The following is a 22,102-nucleotide window of genomic DNA, read 5'->3' as shown; positions in this document are numbered from 1 at the left end:
TCCAAAACGTCAAAAATCGTCACGTTTTCTCCCCAATGATGCTAACTCTCTGAAGTTGTCTTCCAGACTCAAGTCCCGTCGCACTATTCCAACGCCTCTGAATGACACGACCCTGATATTGCAATGTCCACTTTACAACACACTACAAGGAGCTAAAACGTTTGACCACCTGTTAAAAGTTCTACTACATTTGAGCTAAAACGTTTGACCACCTGTTAAAAGTTCTACTACATTTGAGCATAATACATTAAACATGAAATATGTCTCTTTTTGCACCCTCCTTTGTCTTCGTCAATAATACTACAGAATCCCCCCCCCCCCCCTCAAACAGTTAAGCTTTTAGGTCTCCGGTGTAATTATTATATTACAGACCGATGTACCAAAGCCCAACAGTCACTCACAAAACAAGAGGCCTATCGCCACCAGACAGCAAAAACACAAATTAAATAAACATTACAATAGCCTGATCAATAACGTTGAAACTGTCCGTGAAAAGAGTTCACTGGGATGAAGTTCTCTGGGTGTAGTGCGCTGGGTGTAGTGCGCTGGGGTGTAGTTCTCTTGGTGTATTTCTCTGTGTGTATTCAACTGGGGTGTAGTTCCCTGGTTGTAGTGCGCTGGGGTGTAGTTCTCAGTGTGTATTTCTCTGTGTGTATTTAACTGGGGTGTAGTTCTCAGGGTGTATTTCTTTGAGTGTATTTAACTGGGGTGTTGTTCTCAGGGTGTATTTCTTTGTGTGTGTTTAACTGGGGTGTAGTTCTCAGGGTGTATTTCTTTGTGTGTGTTTAACTGGGGTGTAGTTATCTGGGTGTATTTCTTTGTGTGTGTTTAACTGGGGTGTAGTTATCTGGGTGTATTTCTCTGTGTGTATTTAACTGGGGTGTAGTTCTCTGGGTGTATTTCTCTGTGTGTATTTAACTGGGGTGTAGTTCTCTGGGTGTATTTCTCTGTGTGTATTTAACTGGGGTGTAGTTCTCTGGGTGTATTTCATTGTGTGTATTTAACTGGGGTGTAGTTTCCTGGGTGTAGTTCTTTGTGTGTATTTAACTGGGGTGTAGTTCTCTGGGTGTAGTTTTCTGTGTGTATTTCTCTGTGTGTATGTACCTGGGGTTTAGTTCTCTGTGTGTATTTATCGGTGTGTATTTAACTGGGATGTAATTCTCTGAACGTAGTTCTCTGTGTGTATTTCCCTGTGTGTATTTCTCTGTGTGTAAATAACTGGGGTGTAATTCTCTGGGTGTTGTTCTCTGTGTGTATTGCACTGGGGTGTAGTTCTCTGGGTGTAGTTCTCTGTATGTATTTAACTAGGGTGTAGTTCACTGGGTGTAGTTCTCTGTGTGTAGTTCTCTGTGTGCATTGTACTGGGATGTAGTTCTGTGGGTGTTGTTCTCTGTGTGTATTTTTCTGTGTGCATTTAACTTGAGTGTAGTTCTCTGGGTGTAGTTCTATGTGTGTATTGCACTGGGGTGTAGTTCTCTGGGTGAAGTTCTCTGTGTGAATGTCTCTGTGTGTATTTAACTCAGTGGGGTGTAGTTCTCTGGGTGTAGTTCTCTGTATGTATTGCGCTTGGGTGTAGTTCTCTGGGTGTAGTTCTCTGTATGTATTGCACTGGGGTGTAGTTCTCTGGGTGAAGTTCTCTGTGTGAATGTCTCTGTGTGTATTTAACTCAGTGGGGTGTAGTTCTCTGGGTGTAGTTCTCTGTATGTATTGCGCTAGGGTGTAGTTCTCTGGGTGTAGTTCTCTGTGTGTATTGCACTGGGGTGTAGTTCTCTGGGTGTAGTTCTCTGTGTGTAGTTCTCTGTGCACAGTGCTCTGGGTGTATTTAACTGGGATGTAGTTCTCTGGGTGTTGTTCTTTTTGTGTATTACACAGGGGTGTAGTTCTCTGGGTGTTGTTTTCTGTGTGTAATTCTCTGGGTATAGTTATCTGGATGTAATTCTATGTGTGAAGTTCTCTGTGCGTAGTTCTCTGTGTGTAGTTTTCTGGGTGTTGTTATCCGGTGTACTACTAGTTTTTCACTATGTGTAGTTCTCTGCGTTTAGTTCCGTTGGTGTAGTTCTCTGGGTGCAGTTCCCTATGTTTATTTCACTGGGTGTAGTTTTGTGGGTGTAGTTCACTGTGTGTATTTCTGTGGGTGAAGTTCACTTGGTGTAGTTCTCTGGGTGTAGTTCTCTGCGTGTATTTCTCTAGGTGTTTTTTCACTGGATGAAGTTTTCTGAGTGTATTCTCTATGTGTAGTTCACTGTGTGTAGTTCTATGTGTGTAATACACTGGTGTGTAGTTCTCTGGGTGTAGTTCTCTGTGTGTAATTCACTGGGTGTAGTTCACTTGGGTGTAGTGATATGTGAGAAGTACACTGGGGTGTAGTTCTCTAAGTGTAGTACATTGGAGTGTAGATCTCTGGGTGTAGTGCACTTGAGTGTAGTTCCTTAAATGAAGTTCTCTAGGTGTAGTTCACTTTATGTAGTGCTTAGGGTAAAGTTGACTAAGGTGAAGTTTTCTATGTGTAGTGCGCTGGGATGTTATTCTCTGAATGTAGTACACTGTGTTGTAGTTCTCAGAATGTAGTTCACTGAGGTGTAGTTTCGTTGGGTGTAGTTATCTGGGTGTTATTAACTGGGATGTAGTTCTCTGTAATTAGTACTTCGGTGTAGTTCACTGAGGGGCGGGGTGAACCCGTTTTACGTGACCACAACCCCACACTTGTCCCAACATCAATAAATAAGAGCAATTTAAACGCGTAACATTTTCTTGAGAGGCAGCATTCTCTTGAAGAAAATGATGTAATAACAAAATAATTATAATTACAAACTTTTACATTAACGCTATGATCTCAACGACAAGACACACACATTACCTAAAACGGGTCGTACGTTAGCAGCAGCAGCAGCAGTTCTTACTCCTCCAGGTATGATACCGTGACTGCTGTTTTCATTATTTAGATATTTCAGTCGTGCTTCCGTTGCATCGTTCTTTCTGTACAAATGTTTTGACCTGCGTGTTTCCAAACGTTCACCACAGAAAAGATTTGCTTCAACAACTGAAATACAAAACATGCAGTCGAAGACAAAGTGGACAAGTATCGTTTCAATTATTGTATTCAGTTTAACTCACACCACGCCGGCCTAGGGTCAGCGTAAACAAACAAAGAGCGAGAAATACATGTTGTGTCAAAATAGAATGAAAGAAGAGTAAGAGATTCATCGAACGCATCCACTGACATTGTTGATGTTATTGTCGCGCGGTTCAGACAGAACAACCAGCTCAATACTATGATGATAATGATGATGATGATGATGATGATGATGATGATGATGATGATGATGATGATGATGATGATGATGATGATGATGATGATGGTGGTGGTCGTGGTGGTGGTGGTGGTGGAGTGGTGATGATGTGATGATGACTTGTGGTGATACTTGTGGTGGTGGTGAAGGTGCTGAGCTGCTGCTGTTGCTACTGCTCTTTTTATTACGATTCTGATGAAGACGATGACGATCAATGATGATAACAGATATGTTCGGTAAGGTTGTTTCAATTCGATATGTGAAAACTGCTTGGTCACGTGACAGTAAAAATGTCCGACGACAGAGAACCTCCCCCGATGGATGATGATGAGGATATTTTCGCCGAAACTGAACCTGTATGTCTTCTTTTCACTAAAATACAAACAGCACAGTATCATTTCTATATTTTCACCATTTTCCAGTTTTCAATTTTGCTTGCTTTATTCGAATAAATCAGATATTCAGATTTATTGAAGTGGGTGGAGAAAAGTCAGAAGGAAAATATTGCACTGCGATATAATTCGTGAGTGATATTTCTTCTTTGTTCTTTTTAAAACTACATGATGGGTTTGAGATTTAGTATTTTGTATAAGGTTTCCTTTTTTGAAAGTGTAAGATTGTGCTTTAGAATTAACTATTTGGCATTGACCAGGGGACACACCCCTTTTACAAATCAGATGTTTTGTTCTGACTTTTTCGGACATATAAGCCATGGTTTTGAAATTGCGGAATATTGGTGAAACATAAAGATGAAATCAAGAACCTCAATCCTAAAGGTCGCTCAGCAAGTATTGGGAGTAGTTTAATCGGAGATAATTTGTGGGCTGCATGAATTTCTGTCAGCTCTGCTAATAATTGGATCAATCATGTATGTATTTGTGATAAGCAATATATATTGTTTAACCTGTTATGGACTTATTTAAATTTATATTAATTAACAATTAAGATATGTTTGAATAGCTAAGATAATCAAAGAAATCCATTATTCTACATATAGTGCACTCAATAAGTTAGACCCACTTTCCTCTCTCACTCTGAGGGAAAAAGCTGATGATGGCCGGATTCCTACAAGGGGAAAACTGTTTCTCTCGCTGAAAACCCCAGCGGTTTCTTTTACCATGGAGTTTAATATGACAGTAGCGTTAGAAAGTGACATGATAACCATCAGACTAACGCGACCAGCTGCTTTGTTTCGCTAAAATGAACAGTCGATGCCTTCTTATTGGCAGACGCTTGTAATCAGTCTGAACACGCGGTAGAAATATATAATGCAAATATTTTTGGGTATTGTTCGCCTTATTATTTTTTTCATGTCTGAAATAAAACCTACTTTTTTATTACGATCTAACTTTGTGTATATTCATGCTAAATGGCAGGTTTCAATACTTGTTTCATTGTTTATTCGTTTTATGTTATAAAAATATAAAACATAACAAATTATTTAAAATTTGTAGCTGGATGGCTCTGTAAAGTACCCTTTATGACAATTTGTAAGATACTGTCTTCCTAACAGATTATCGTAACCTGTCGAGAATAAAATGTTCAGTAATGCAAAAACCTTTTAGTGTACGGGTTTGGTCTCAAAATGTCAACACCTACAGAAAAGAATAAAGAACGTGGCTAAGTGTGAAAAAACAAGACCATTATCGCAACAGTTTGTAGTATTGGTATGTTCAACAGCTTTAAAGGCAGTGCAAGTTTGACAGTGCACAGCTTTTCTTCTTTATAGCATGTTTAATTATTGTTATATTCAAAATAATATTGAATAATTTTATTGATTTTAATCGTACAATTTTATTTAATTATAAACGTCTTACGATATACCATATCCCGATCTTCAACTGCCATTTTAACCCGTATATACTCAATCAATATGACGCAAGTAACATCCCTTTCTACATAAATCTAAACAAACGCTCAGCCTGAAATCAACCTTAGAAAAAAGTTCAAAAGCTTGTTACTGGTTATAAGACGCAGGGATTTTTTACATCGAAATCTGAGTGAAAAAAGTGCCTCTAATACCCAGTCATTTACGGTACATTAATTTATCCGCAGTTATCAATGGTTATTTATTGCGCATCATGTAAGTCCCATCAACTGCAATCCGAACTAACACCTGTGAGAGTTGAACTTATTTACACAATCATGTCATGTATTGAAATGTGTCGTATGTGTGGGCTGCAGATCAAATGGTACACTGTGTGACAAAAGAGTGCGAGCAGTGTAGAGATTAAAGAGATTAAATACGCCTTTAATGTATTGGGATACTAAAAAGAAGTATGGTTTGTCCAATGAAAAATTTAATCGGTCAGTCATATACCGCATGATCTCATTTTACTCTAGGCTGGTCAACCAACTACCGTATTTACGTCTAGGCTGGTCAGAAAATAATTATCAACATTTGTCATCAGAGAACCTTCAAATCATGGCAGAAATATTTGATTTCATTAATAATATGAATGAACCCTTGAGTGTACGAACATAAGGTATGCAAAATATAAAAAAAAAATGATTTTTTTTATGTGTGTCCAAATTATAAATGTCCAAACTATTAGGGGTTTTTTTGGTGGGGGAGGGGTCTGCTTTCGCCCCGACCAATTGAAGTTTCAAACTTTTAGCCCTATATATATAGACATAGAAGGATGTTATTGTACCCAATCAATGGTTTATAAATGGTTTATTTGTCCATGATTCAGTGTACCAGTTGCTGAGATTTTCAGATCTATTCAATATTATTATTGATGATCATTATGTGTATTATTAATGACACAGAAACTAGAGACACTACCAGATTCACACCCAGTCGGTGAGACAGAGGCCGAGAAATCAAAACCTGAAGAGAAGACTCGCATTCCAGTTGATATCAGTATAGACAGTGACAAAGATGACGAGGATTTATTCGCAGGTAAACCTCTCTTCAGTTTGTACTATATATACCATTTTATGGCTTATTGAACAGTAAAACAACAAGTTTGTCTTTGTGAAATCCAGAGAACACTAAGGACCAGCTTTGTCTTATCCCTAATGAAAGGCTTAAGAGTTTTTAATACTTCAATGAGTCATAAGTAAATAAGTCTTACCATTGCATGGCCAACTACATAAATGCAGGGCTACAGTACATTTTTGTTATCAAAACTGAAACACTTCTTCTTCTGCTTTACAATACTTATAAATGTTTATTAATAAGGGGGAGGTACAGAAGTGAAGTTGGACTCTGACAATGATGATTCACCTGAAGCAGAAGCTGATACACCTAGTGAGCCAGCCAAACAGGAGACACCAGCAGTTGTAGACCTGCACGATGAGGAGGACACAGAGGAGGTTCCCAAGATCCGGCCTATATCTGCAGCTGAGGAGCGTCCAAAACTGGACATCAGTGAGACCACGACCTCCGCCACCGCTCCTGTACGTGTCTCCCGTACCGTTTCAAAAGGCTCAAAAGATGAAGATAAGGTAATGGTTTATGAAAACTTCAAATGAAAGAACTTCTATATGTAATGGTGTTTATTTAGATCATACTGTTCATTCAGTTAACCCTGCTCCTACCTTATAAAGTTCATACATAAGTAACATTTTGATAAAATATTTAATAACAAGCCATTTTGCAAAGTGATTATGCTTTTACATCTCATGCCACGTTCTACCACAGATAGAGGAAGATCCCTACACAATAGACATCAAGGTTGTGGAACCACACAAGGTTGGAGATGGCATGGGTGCCTATGTTGTCTACAAAGTTATCACAAATGTAAGTGGTTTTGTATGTGTTCACAGGATTTGTTAAAACTTTGTATTTAAGCCAACATTTATCAATATCAAATGATAGTTATGTAATTTGAAAATATTTACAGTACACATTTTACAAGAAATAGGAAGTACTATTGGATGTACTAATCCTGTCAAAGAATTGGACAAGATTTGTTTTGGCACTCAAAGTATTAAATGTTAAATGTTAAAAGTATTAAATATTGATATATCTGATATAGTAAACAAAATTATCAGTGTTGATGTAAATCTGATTGTAGACTACCATTCCTGCATTCCGTAAATCGGAGCTGATTGTTGTTCGGCGATTCAGTGATTTCCTCGGTCTGTACGAGAAGTTGCGGGAGAAACATGCCCACTATGGTCGCATCGTACCCCCAGCTCCAGAAAAGAGTCTTGTTGGTAGGTTAATACTCATTTATTTGATGAAATCTCACAGCTTATGGAATCATGCTCGAGTTCTTTCCTGAGAAGAAACCAGTACTGGTGTCAATTTTAAGAGGTCATGATAAAGCATCCCTGGTGAGGATCAAACCCATTACCTCTTGGGTGAAATCCTGGGATCTATACGGTTACCACTAGATCAACCACATGGTTGAGAGGCGGTCACCTAAACCACTTGACCACTCTTACCCTTACCCTCGTGGGGATTGAACCCACAATATCTTGGGTGAGATGCAGAGAACTTTACCACTAAACCCAGTGTACGAAATTCAGATTTCATGGAACAAGCCCACAAATTCTGTCAAACACTGTTATCTCCCTAGTCATATATTAGAAACAGGATTTTACATCATTTTATTCACACGAGTACATAAAAAGCATTCCATCTTAATCGTCACTTTTGAGGGCTTTGACACCTATTTCCCTCGTTTAGAACCAGGGAAAGAACTCAGCCTTACCAAGGACATTTCAAAAACAACAATGTCACTGGTACCCACATCATATGAATGAATCAACACAAAATATAAGGGGAACCAGTATGGACAATTGTAATATTGCCACGATTCATTGACCAATCAGAGTGCCTTAGAACCGACCAGACAGACAACGATAATGAATACTTTTGATAGTATGCAACACTAGTGTTAAATTTATCACTCAATGAAAATGAAGAATTGCGCTGATCATGCTTCTTTCGTTTCAAATGCACAGGTCAAGCAAGGGATGATAAATTCCATTTTTATTATGGAACTGCTAGTTTTGTTTACAAAATGTTAACAAGCATGTTTGGCTTGTTAAATAGGCTTTATACAAGCCAGAAGGATTTTTAACTAGTGTTTACCTATGTTAACCCTAACCCATCAAGCTTTTTTTTTTGGTCACATCTCAGTCTTAAAATAGAGATTCTTGTAACATTTGCTGGGTTTGTGCCAATTTCGTACACTATAGATCACTTTCACCCGACAGATTTTGAAAAATAATAATAATGTTCCTTTATTTCATTGACCTTTAAATATAAATGCTTTCGCATCATAAATGCCTATTTGCAATACATTTTGGATGATATATTGCTACTTGCTTGATGTTATTTACCGTTTCTGCATTAGCTGTTGCTTTATTTTGTAAATGACCACTGTTACAGGAATGACAAAAGTTCTGATATCAGATTCCGGATCTCAGAAGTTTCTTGAAAGACGACGAGCCTCGTTGGAAAGGTTGTATTCACGTTCTTTTAGCCTAGTTGCCCAGTTATTTGCTTACTAACTTCTTCATTGTTCCAGGCATGACAAAAGTTAAGATGTCAAAAGAGGAGGCTGGTTCAGCAGATTTTCTAGAACGTAGAAGGGCAGCATTGGAAAGGTGCAGTCTACTAATAACCTATTATATTATTTCTCAGTTTGTTTTGATTGTTTGATTTCTTGGTTTACATAAGCATGTTGTTTTTATTGTTAGGATTAGCTCTGACACACAGAATATCTTGTATATTAGTCATTTTGATGGTGACCCATAATCACCCTATCATAGTTTGTCTATCCAAATATTTTACGTGGTTAAACCATCAAAAACATTAACTTAAATTTTTTTTAACCCTATTATTAACTGTGATATCCAGTTTCATTTTTTTTTTTAATAATCGTAATGCATGTTTACGTGTTAGTAAAGAAATTATTCGAAGGTTTATTTTTTGAAAAATAAATTGAGGAATTGTCATATAGCCTGGGTTTCCATGTTGTCAGCATCATCATGCATAAACTTTAACGTTTGTCATATATCAAAATATATATCAAAAACTGTTTATTAAGTTATTTGATTGAAGCTTGGTACCCATGACTTTGATAATTGTCAAATAATGTCCCTTGTTTGATTCAGAAACAACCCATAAGCATTAGGGTTATTAATAGCAATTGCTGAAACTTGGACTTTGTTAAATTTTGCCCCTCTTATGACTGACACAGACATGTGTTGGGGTTTGCTCTGTTGCACTTATTTTTTTTAGCATGTTATGATGAGAACATTGTAAGTTTGATCGCTGTATATGCAGGTATTTGAACCGAACAGCAAGTCACTCTCTGCTGAGGATGGACCCTGACTTCCGTGACTTCCTGGAACGAGACGGGGAGCTGCCTAAGGCTACCAACACCTCCGCTCTGAGCGGAGCTGGGGTGAAACGCCTCCTCAACAAGATTGGCGACTCTGTGGAGAAAATCACCTTCAAGATGGATGAGTCAGATGAGGTACATATCCTTGTTTCACCTTGGAGAAGCTCAGTCCCTGGTTTTGTTTAAACCTGTCCTCCTTTAAGCTAACCTGTTCTCAGAGTGAGCTATTGTGATAGGGTGATTGTCAAGTTTCGTCAAGAACCGTGCTATTTTTCACCACATTCCTTTATAAGACCAAACAAAATTATATGTATGGTTACGGAGACCCAACGGACCCTAAATTTAACTGCCGACTCTTTTTTTGTAATGCTGAAATAATTTTCAGTACTGAATAGATACCAGTTACGGGTATGAATTTGGGTGGTACAAAAACAGTAATAACAAATCTACCAGAGAAGTTCGTATTTTCTCGTTGAACTGACAGGGATGTGATTTGTCCGTGGATCTAATGGCCCCAGAGACACCCCCCCCCCCCCCCCCCCCCCCCCTCAAAAAAAAAAAAAACTGAAAAAAAAAGTTTGGTTGCTTAAGTGAATATTCCAGTTTGCTTCAAATTAAAAGTCAGGAGAGCCCTCAAAAGAGCTGCTAAAAAGCCATTTTTGTCTTCTACAGTAGTGCACTTTTGATCCAAAGAGCGCCCCTTAATCCCATGGCCGAAAATGTTTCAGCCCTCCAGCTGCCAGGTTAATCACATCCCTGACTGAAGAAAACAACAATATGGCAGCCTTCATGATGGCTTTTAGCTGTAGTTTCATCAAAAGGTCTCCATCTGCAAACTTCCAAAGGAAATGGGATCAAATTCCCAAATTGGACATTTCAAGAGTTGTTTCTCAACTTAAAAGCATAACGTCATCTTTTAAAGCATTGTTGTCAACGTATTAATGGCTTTATTATGTCGATATGTGGGAAATAGTGCAAAAATCACTCACCCTGCAGCAATATTACAAATCATGTTTAATAGCTTGCTACAGAGCGCAAGTAAAAGCCATAAGGTATATAAGCAGTGTTTAGAATTCAACATCTACAGCCAGAAGACAAAAACAATTTACCAACCTTATTTTTTCAGGCATGTCACATGAACCATACATATTATTTTATTTGACCTTATAGAAAACTCTGGAAATCTTTTCCTCAGAAACAATGTGCCCAAAATCACAGAAATGTTCCCATGTTGATTCGTAAAAAAGACATGGCCACCAGGGGGTGGGCTACTTTTCATAACATGTTAATGTCTATATGGAAAACTTTTCAATATTTTCTTCTGAAACTATTAGTCTGATTTCAAAATGATTTCACAGAAATGAGCCAAAGGTGACCACTGTCAAATTACTTTATACCATGTTTATTCATAAAAAACATGGGGTTGCCAGGGGTGGGGCCACTATATGTAAGGAAAACATTAGAAATCTTTTGGTCAGCAACCATTGACCCGATTTTAAGAATTATTGCAGAGAAATGTTCATTAGGCAACCATATATCCAATTCCTTCACCCCATTGTGATTCATAAAAACATGGCGGCTAGGGGCAGGGCTAGTTTTCACTATATGTCTATAACGAAATCTTTGAAAGTATTCTTTTCAGTAACCATTGGCCCGATTTTTAAAATATTTACACAGAAATGTTTTTTTATTTGTGACCCTTTTATCAAAACTTTTTTTAAGCTCACCTGAGCACTAAATGATCGGCGTGAGCTATTGTGATATGGTGATTGTCCATTGTCATCCATCATCCGTCGTCAATATTTTTTTTTTTTAAAAACCCTAAACACTGGAACAATTTCAACCAAACATTCCACGATTGACCCGTGGGAGGTCCTCTTCCAGGGTTCATCAATAAAAGTGGGTCCATGAAGAACTATGGTTGCCATTGCAGCCAAAAGGAAAAACTTTTGAAAATCTTCTCTTTAGAAACCAATTTCAAAATATTTTCACAGAAATGTTCCTTATGTGACCCTTTTATCAAAATGACATATTATAAATGGGAGGCATCTTGAATGTCAGCCGATCAATAACTTCAGAACCCTTTGTCAAATCAGGTGAGCAATATAAGGTCATCTTGGCCCTCTTGATGTAATTTATGTTTGTCTTTGCTCTTCTTTTTCTTAAAATTGTATTTGTGTTTGTCCGAAAATCCATGTATTTACTTTTTGTTTGTCTTTTATTTGTTTTGTGTTTTGTCTTTTTCCCCATGTTAACTTAGTCATACCTTTGATTTGTTACCTGCATGTGTTAAGAAGAATTGTGAAAGTCAAGGTACCAATCCATTGGTACTTTAAACTCATTCATGATAATAACTGTAACTAAAAGTTTGTTCTTACTTCAACTACATAATTTTAATGATGAAAATAATGATTGAAGATAATGGTGAAAATCATAAATATTATTTTGCTACCGTAAATGTGTTACAACATAAGCTGACAGTATTGTCTGTTTGCTGCCCGGCAGTGGTTCAGTGCGTATGCTCTCTCATATTTTTGCACAACTCTTCCGACCTGGGACTGTGAACAGTGGGACTATGACATGCAGGTAACTGGAGCCTCGTCCTGGGTGTGTCGCATGGGTCGCTTCACTCACACCTGATACGAGCAATTAGCTGCAAGCAAAACATGAACACTGGTTTACAACCTGTGGGATAAAAGCTACTTTTACCAAGTTTTACCGATTTTAAAAACTGTCTTTTATCAGGTGTGTTGAAGCAAGTGTTGTGAACAAAAATGTGCTTTTGTCAATGTGTTGTCATGTCACTAGATACTTAGAATGGTCTCTAAATGAGCATGAAGTTTTGAATTGATGAAATGAACAACTTTGAAAAAAAAAACCCATTACATGTGAGAAAGTTAAAAATTATTTTTGCTGTATAGTTCTATTGAAACCATTGAGGGTGTATATCTTATACAGCCTCAGCTACTAACAGTGTAACAAATATGTCTCTCCAAGTACACATGTACCTGTTGCCTTTCCACGAGTGCCTCAAGTTTTCACCATTACTCATAGTTAGGTCTGGTGGATTCTTCAAATGATTTGTGGATGATGAATGAATATTTGTTTTGCAAAAGCTAGTTTGTGTTGTTTAATATACAGAGATGATTAGGTAAAGGCACTCTGACAAATTGACAGTTTTGAATTTTCTTTTAGTTTTTGTCTCAGACTCAGCTGATGTTGGCGTCATTACCATCAACTGAGACATTTAAGATAACTCGCAATAGAACAGATCTCAAATCTTCGGAAAACTGCCTAAAAACTCAGAACTGTTTTAGCTTAAAAAATAATTTTTGGAACATAAATATGAAAAAATGTGAACTGATTTTTTGTCAGCAGTCTTATTTGACTTGATAAAATTACTTTATGATGAGATGGCGTGTCGCATGCAAGACCTGTCTGTAGGTCAAGGTCTCCTGTAGTCCGATTTTGTAGAATTTTGACTGGTTTGATATCACTGCCATCAAGCTTCCACCGATTACATTCTAAGTAAAAAAAACAATGTCTATAAAGAAATAGGATTTACGTATTAACTTGATTACTTTTATATTTGATTGAACAAACTTTCTCAAAACTGTTTCATTGTTGTTTCTATAAAACAGTGGCAAGCTCAACCATGTTGGCATTTCACAGGCAAAGCTCTAGTTTCTGTTGTATATCTCCTCTCTTACTTGAGTTTTTCTTATCCAATCTTTAGCCAACTTTGCTACGATGTTTATGGCTGAAAAGCTTAACTGAGTTGGATCAACAGTCAAATAACATTATAAACTCTCGAGTTCTGACCCTTTAATGGGTTTATTTGTCCAAGTTTTACTATTTTCATGTTCTCCACTCTCCAACCTGACCAATACTTATTCAACATTTACCAAACATTGTTTATGGGCATTTTTTTCTACCAAGTTTGATCCACAGGCAGATCACATTATTAACTATGGAGTTATGGCCCTTATATTGTCAAGATTTGACTAAATTCATTTAGATGGCTCTCTGACATGAGCATTTGTTATCCTATCTTTACTACAATGGGTTACAATGTGTGAAGCATAATATCTCAGATAAGTTAAATTTGATCAATAGCTAGTTCTTACTATTCACTCTGGAGTTATTGCTCTTGAATTGTCAAAATTTGACCAAATTTTCTTTGACTGTCCTTTCATTTTCAAACATTTCTCATCAAAACCATAGCAGATCACATTATTTATTCAAGAGTTATGGCACACGAAACTAGCTTAAATTCAGGAGGCAACGCAAAACAATCAGGACTATGCTACAATTATATTCCTTGACCATCCAATGTTTGGTTCGTGTGAATACCCAGCAAAACCATATTTCACATGTTTAACTTTTCTATTATGCTTTGGAATAGGTGCAATCATTAATTTCTCATGATAAATTTTACTAGTTTTAGCCTGTGTTATTAAATGGTATTGAATTTTATATGAAAATACTGTGCTCAATAATTATGGCATGTAAATTTTTCATGGGCTACTCAATTTGGTTAGACAATGATTTCTGCTCCTGACAGGCAACATTTTCTATTTGCACAATTCTGCATTTACCTGTAATAGTTGTTGCCGAAGTACTCAGCAATCTAGCTTCTTTGTTTTTAATTTTACATAACATTTTTATGAAAACCCTTTTTGCATGACACATCTAGATGAAACCTGCATTTTCTTGCACAATTTTTTATTTGAATATTTTTAACTTTTTGTGTACTGGAGATGAAAAAAATAAAATATGTAGTTGACAGTAGTCTGAACAGGTTCAGCTAAAACATGTCTTAAATATAAGAAGCATACAGGCGACATAAAAGGAGAGAAGTTATGTTGTGTAAGCTAACTGTAAACATGTCTGTAAGATAAGTACTGGTTCTCGTTTCTAAACCACCTGTCTCTCCATTACTGTATCTATGTTGTAACACAAGGTTTTACCGGTATATATGTATTTCAGTGGTTTGAGGAGAAGCAGCAGCAGGTGGACAACCTGGAAACACAGCTCAAGAAACTGCACATGGCCATGGAGAACCTTGTGGGTCACCGCCGGGGTAAGGAAATTGTTAACTTATCTTGAGTCACTACAGCAACTGGGAATGCGATGTGTACCTGGTAGTTACATGGTAGTTACTTGTTAAGTTGTTCTCAGTGTTTGCATGGAACTGTTGCATTAAGTTGTTGGTTGTCTGGTTGGCGCAGTGATTTTTGCACTTGCTTCTCACCAAGGCGACCCGGGTTCGATTCCCGGCCTGGGCGCATGTGAGTTTGGTTAGTGGTCACCAAGCCGGACAAGTGGGTTTTCTCCGGGTACTCCGGTTTCCCCCACAACACAAGACTACACTCTCGCGCAATATCGTGCAAACGAGAGTGATTAATATAAATTGCAATAGCTTGTTTCACAATCGTTGTAAAATAAAATAAGTTTAAACTAAGTAGTTGACACGCATACCATTCATATATATTTACATATTTGTACATTATTTGATAAATTGTCTGAAATTTCAAAGAAATTTAGTGAATATGGAAAATTATAAGTCTTTTAGTAGTATTGTGAGGTCATGAAAAGGGGACTATACAGGGGTTGCATATGTTGTATTACATTGCATCACCAACATCTGGTGTTGTATGTAGCTCCAAAAGAATTGTATTCGCACATGTGAAACTTCAGGTACTATATATTGGTTAGCAAGGGTTGTTGTTCCCCTGCAATTTTTTTCTTACAAGAGTTATTGAATAAGTGAAAATGGTCTTTAAAATCTGGTGTAGAATAAAGCAACAAATGTATTGCACCTACGCTCATGAAACTTCACAGGATTGTCAGTCAGCATCTCACTTCTTAAATTTACACCTTGACATTTAAACATATCTGTGTCCTGAAGATATTCTTTGATATTCATCACAACTGTGATATCTCAAGTTTGAAAAAGGTTCACCATTTGTCTGTAGAATTGAGTCTGTCTACGGCTGTATTTGCGAAGAGCGCAGCCATGCTTGGTGCTGCTGAGGAGCACACGGCATTGTCACGGGCATTGTCCCAGCTGGCCGAGACAGAGGAGAAGATTGAGGCTCTACACAAGGAACAGTCGGAGCAGGACTTCTACATCATGACAGAGCTGCTGAAGGACTACATCTGCCTCCTCGTGTCTGTCAAGGTAAGCTGGCCACAGTTATAGCTTCATGTAATCAGTTGAAGGAGACTGTAATCCAGATTGGTTCTGATCCTCAACTAATAAACAGATGGTTAAACTAAACTTTTAATTGAAATAATTTTTCAAATCTTTTGAAACATAAGGGATGTTGGCATAATGTCTCGGTTAAGTAACACCATGGGTTTAATTGATAGGTCTTTTATTTTCTCCAAATCAGGAGAGTACAACATTTTTACAATATTTACAAAATAATAAAAACATGCATTCAAAATCATAGATTATGGAAAGAGTAAAACATGCGGTGAACAAGTGCTTTTTGTAAAATATGCTAAAGAATATTAACCTGAAGTTTGATGGGTATGATTAAGTGTTAATATTTCTCTTTTTTTGAACATCACTAATGTGCTCTTAGTCAAAATTGAAACTTATGACATTATATAGTGAAATGTTCAAAAAAATTATATTATTTCCAACAGGCAGCATTAACGAGATTTATCACTTAACACTAAGGTTGCATAAAGCGAAAATAAAATTTACGACATTTAATAGTGAAAAGAAAGTCCAAAGGACTCCACGCCTACTTAAACCAGCCCAATTCACTAACTCATTTATCGCAGGTTTTCATATCAGAACCTAAAGCGAAAAAGAATGGCATCTAAGAATGGGTTACCTCAAGTTTTGAGCATGTCACATTGGGGTTTTAAGTGTTTTTGTCTTTTGCAGAAACTTAAGTATTTATTATCCAATCCTCATGCAAATTGGTGACAGTGTTTGTGGGATAATGTCTTATCCCAAAAAGTTATGACCCTTTAACACAAATAGATAGTAGGTTTATATCTTGTGCAGATAATCACTTATTAATAAGTATTTATGACCAGATCATGATTGAACTTAATGCCAGTGTTTTTAATCATAATGTTTTGATTGTGGTTGATCGTGAGTTAAGTTTTTCAATTAACACCAGAGTCATACCCCTTTTTCAATATAAAAAAGCTGGCTTACTTATTGTTAAGGAGTATTATTATCAGATAAAGTTGTCATTTTTTGCGCCTTTTAAATTAAAAGTGGTATTACAATTGGCTTGATAAAGATTGGGGCTCGCAACTGGGGGCACATCAATATCCATGGAATTCTTAAGTTGCCATTATAACTCGAAATGAACTTGTTTGTAAGCATAAGGTAAATGTTTGATAATATAAATATGGAATACTTTCATCACAAAGAAAACATTTGTTCAGAAAAAACTGATAATATACTTAATGATGGAAATAGATTTAATTTATGCGTACAAGTTAGGCCGCCTCCTTTGAGAGAGAGATATTAAAACAGTAATAAATATGCCATATCTACGTTGATTTCCAAAATTCTTTCACTTATGAGTTCAGTTAGTTAACATTTTCATTTTAAAGAACTGTTTAAGTTGAGGTTGCCATCTCCTTTAATACTTAATAGTATTGGTTCAGATGTTTGTCACAGAAAATATAGCTTTTTTTATCTTTATGAACATATCACTATTAGCTTTCTATTGAATTGAACAATTTCATAAAGATCTTTACTGTTAATATCTGTTCACTATGTAGGAGGTATTGCACGAGCGAGTGAAAACCTACAAGACCTGGAAAGATGCGGAGGCAACACTGACCAAAAAACGGGAGGTGAAAGCCAAACTGGAGCTTGCCCACAAGACCGATAAAATATCAGCAGCCAACCAGGAAATTACAGATGTAAGTTTGCCATACTTGAACAGGTCTTCAGCTTGTCTTTTCGAAGAATAAGAAAGGCTATACTACTCGCCCCAGTGTCGACGTCCTGTAAAGTTTAAGCGCAGGTTGGGATTTTCACTCAATACTCCAATATCCTTCATTCCATTCACTTAATACACAGTTGTTCACGATCATCACACAAATTTTGGGGCAAGTTGGCATTTTCACTAATAACTTCTATACCATTCTTTCAATTGACTTCATTCTTCACACAATTGTTGACTGCAATAATAATTAGGTAACATAAATCCATGTTATCTGAAATACAAATTATGGCCCTACTAAGATATCAACTAAGATTTCAAGATTTCAAGATTTATTTAGATCATGGGTTATTACAACCATGTGATCAGAACAATAACATTTTAACAAACAATTAATTAAATATATATATATATAAACAAAGTAGACATATATTACATACAGTTTCCTATAATAGGAAATACTTAGACAAATAAGTCGTATTGTTTAAAAGGAGAATGACTATTTGACATTAGATAAAAGGGACTTACAAAATATAGCCAACTTAATAAGTTCTTTTTTGCTTTTACTGTTCATTAATTGATCTAACTTAATACAATTAGAGTTACGACAAAAGTACAATTTAATATTAAAAAAGTTTGGTTTTATTGCAACTTGGGATTTTAACTCCTATCTCAAATACCTTTCTTTCAATAAACTTCAAACGTAACAAAGTTGTTCACGGCCATAACACAAGAAGGGACATAACTCCAAATTAACCCTAAAAACAAATTATGGCCATTGATCGACTTAAAAAGTTTGGTTAAAGTTTTAGAGCAACTTGGGATTTTAACTCATCTCAAATACCATTCATTCAATGGACTTCATACTTAACACAGTTGTTCATGGTTATCAAACAATTAGGTTACATAACTTCTTATTATCCTAAATACAATTTATGGCCCTTGATTGACTTATTTCTATGACTTTATTTATTTATTTGACAAAGTGGCGTATAGTTGAGCATGCTGTCCCAAGATCTTGTTGTCATTACAGTACATACACCATGTATTTACAACATTGTTATCTCGCTCGGTGAAAGTTTCTTACAATTTATGTATCCATTTCTGAGTGTTTTCCTTCAAGTCTACATATTGCAAAAGTTCTAAAAAAAAACAACATATGCACATACATTATATTTTTAGACTGGTATGTTATTAAGATTTTTGGTATATGTATACATGTAAGAAAAGAAATTTGTTTTTGAAATGTGCCTCTTAGTACTCAAACATGGATTACTGGATCAGTCACTGTGCATAAAACTTTAAACGATAATTGCTGTTTTTTATCCAGTGGGTACAGCGTGTGGAGAAGGGTCAGCGGGACTTTGAGACGATATCTGCAACGGTGAGAAAGGAGATTGCGCGGTTTGACAAGGCCCGAGTACAGGACTTCAAGACCAGTGTCGTACAGTACCTCCAGGTGCTCATGGAGAAACAGCAGCAGGTACAAACACTGAGCTTACTTATGAAATATTTAGATTTAAATGTCCCTGATAATGTACATGTCCCTAATAATGTACATGTCCATGATAATGTACATGTCCCTAATAATGTACATGTCCATGATAATGTACATGTCCCTGATAATGTACATGTCTTTGATAATGTACATGTCTTTGATAATGTACATGTCCCTAATAATGTACATGTCCATGATAATGTACATGTCCCTAATAATGTACATGTCTTTGATAATGTACATGTCCCTAATAATGTACATGTCCATGATAATGTACATGTCCCTAATAATGTACATGTCCATGATAATGTACATGTCCCTGATAATGTACATGTCTTTGATAATGTACATGTCTTTGATAATGTTCATGTCCCTAATAATGTACATGTCCATGATAATGTACATGTCCCTGCTTATGTACATGTCCCTGATAATGTACATGTACCTGATAATGTACATGTCTCTAATAATGTTAATGTCGGTATTAGTGTACATGTCCCTGAAAATGTTAATGTCCTTGAAATGTACATGTCCCTGAAAATGGCCATTAGTAGCTGAGAATGTCTGCTATTAATTCGTAAGACATTGAGAAAATGAGACTTTTCTATGATAGAAATTGTCTGGATGTCATTTGATACTAAACACATTTATTTATAATAAACTATTTATAGTGTATACTTAATTCTTTTAGCTTGATTTTGATCAAAGCTAAAATCTTGTAGAATAATTCTCTCTCCATTTCTTCAATCAAAAACAAATACTGATGTCCATTATTATAATTATAAGAGGGTTGTCAGATGCAAGGTAGGGTGAAAGGTGGACACCACATACCAGTAGACAGCCTCACCTATTATTCACAGAAGCCTTATATACATGTAACATGTTTTCTTTACTTTTAGATGATTAAACATTGGGAACAGTTCTTGCCAGAGGCAAAGGCGATTGCGTGAGGCGGGTGGTGACAATTCAGGAACAATTCACCAATTGGGCAGTGTTATCATCATTCCACAACTTCAGTGCTATCTTACTTGTGTGTCATATACGGCCTTAAAGTATTGTTACTTTAATAAATGTTTTAGATCATCCTGTAATATTTAACATTTTTATTGCAAAATCAAAACTGCTTGTATTAAATGTATTTTTTTTCAAGATGAATAAATTTATATTGACATTTCCACAACATACTTTTCGTAAGTCTGTAGAAAAGATTAAAAATGGTAAAAATTTCGAATTAGGACAATTATCTCACTAACTTAATAGTTGTACAGTATTTATACCTCATGATACTCGAAAACTGATATCCATCTGTGTTTATAGAACACTGATTCCTTAAGTTTAAAGATGATATATAATGATTCCGTTGATGCTCTGATGTGCAATATATTTTCCATGAATGTTATAATCATTCAGTACCTGGTCTTGTGCTCATGTAAAGGTTGTTCATCGAGATACAATCCAGCAAATTGACTCAATCTATTCTGATGTGGAAGCATCTTATTTGTTAAAAACATTGACATCCATGTATCTTGTAACTATATTTTATAGAATTTATGAGGTATTTAAAGTAACTCACTGATTTTATGACGGCAACGATTTTGCAACTTTGTTAAAATTGAGTAAATTACTTACTTGTATGAGAAACACGAATCAGCAATAGGCATATACATGTTTGAACTTAATCTTGTAATCTTTGCCAAAAAATAAGTCAACTTTCAATAGTGTCGCTAATGGGTTTTTTTCGGTCAAATTTTTTTGTAATTTTTAATCAATCATTAACAATTAAGCTCTAATTTAAACTGATATTGAAACAAAATCTTATTCTCATTTCATACGAAATTATATTCTTTGATGTCTGACCTTAGATATCTATTCAACAAGAATGAGTCCCTCTAGTTCTAGCGAGGTCAGTTTGGAGTGGTAAAGAATATTGAGCATTGCTGCCTGTTATTTCAAAATGTGTACAAAATATGGTTTATTTTAATTCATTATAATTTTAGTATACATGTTACTAAGAGAATACCTGTCAGTGTGTGTTGTATAACTTAGGGATCAAAGATTCACTTAAAAAATTGTTAATGATATGATACAATGATGTTTATGTACTATTAAATTGTAATGCTTACTTGTTTCTGTTTTGTTGTATTCCCAATATTGAATGAAACCTTTGGCGTCTTTTGATCAACTACATGATAACAAGACAGACAACAAGTTGATGATGGTGTTGTAAAGCCTTTGTTTATATCAAAGATTGCGTTCAACTTGCACTGCAGAGCCTGGTACCCAAAAAATGACCGATAATGCATGCTATGTTAGATATTACAGTCGACTGCCTATCAACTCGGTGACACCAGTGCAATTAACAAAGGATGCAAAGCACGGAATTATCCCGCCATACATTTCTAGGCCTTTAACGATACAAATGCACGAACGAGGGCCTGAAGTTATCTGGATCCCATAGATGATCATTGTTGTCAGTCTAGATTTCCTCCATGTAAATGCTTTTAAGAACCATTTATATTTTAAAGTTAAATCTTAACCATTGCAGAGCCATCATTTTTGCTTTAAAATAAGTCAATTACACAACCATACGTAAAGGTACTGGTTTCTTTGTTGAATATGAACTCGTGCTACAAGTAAGAACTTCACAATGGGCTTGTGCGATGCATACGGCCATATAATTAGCGTTTATTTGGCGTTTTTTTGTATTAATTTTATACTATGTAGTTCGTATTGTCCCGCCTTGACTACATATCATCTGTGACATTATTTCTTTGTTGGCGACTTTGGGTACAAACAGGCGACAATAGGATGCAGTCATTTAATCAATGTGTACATGTATTGCGCCTGTTTTCGCAATATGACAGCACCAACTGTATCTGATGTATTGCAGAGCCGCATGAAGGGGAAACCATATCCAGCCGTTATGAATTGACTATGTAGATTTATTACTTCCCTTTAACAACGGGACGATTTATGTAAATAGTCGTGTTCCTATTTTAACAGACCTGGGAAGAAATTGATCTTTAAATGTTCGTTAAATTATTCTTTGTAAAATCTTGCATTATACGCCTTTCTTTT

General features: G+C 36.0%; 1 protein-coding gene across 2 annotated transcripts; it reads left to right on the top strand.

Annotated features, from left to right (window-relative positions):
• The first annotated feature begins 3,555 nt into the window (after positions 1–3,555).
• LOC128228295 (sorting nexin-2-like) lies at positions 3,556–21,146 on the top strand. Of its 2 annotated transcripts, none has more exons than XM_052939523.1 (12): positions 3,556–3,646; positions 6,063–6,195; positions 6,478–6,743; positions 6,940–7,038; positions 7,316–7,457; positions 8,780–8,858; positions 9,541–9,733; positions 14,588–14,681; positions 15,577–15,782; positions 17,360–17,503; positions 18,857–19,009; positions 19,924–21,146. In XM_052939523.1, exons 1-12 carry the CDS (start codon positions 3,581–3,583, stop codon positions 19,972–19,974), a joined length of 1,626 nt encoding a protein of 541 aa, XP_052795483.1. In that variant the 5' UTR covers positions 3,556–3,580; the 3' UTR covers positions 19,975–21,146. The 2 variants fall into 2 exon arrangements, with proteins under 2 accessions (XP_052795483.1, XP_052795484.1); XM_052939524.1 differs by lacking the exon at positions 8,780–8,858 and adding an exon at positions 8,641–8,713.
• Positions 21,147–22,102: the final 956 nt, after the last annotated feature.

Source organism: Mya arenaria, chromosome 3, assembly GCF_026914265.1.
Source record: "Mya arenaria isolate MELC-2E11 chromosome 3, ASM2691426v1".
Lineage (NCBI taxonomy): Eukaryota > Metazoa > Mollusca > Bivalvia > Myida > Myidae > Mya > Mya arenaria.
This window is presented reverse-complemented; position numbering and strand designations above follow the sequence as displayed.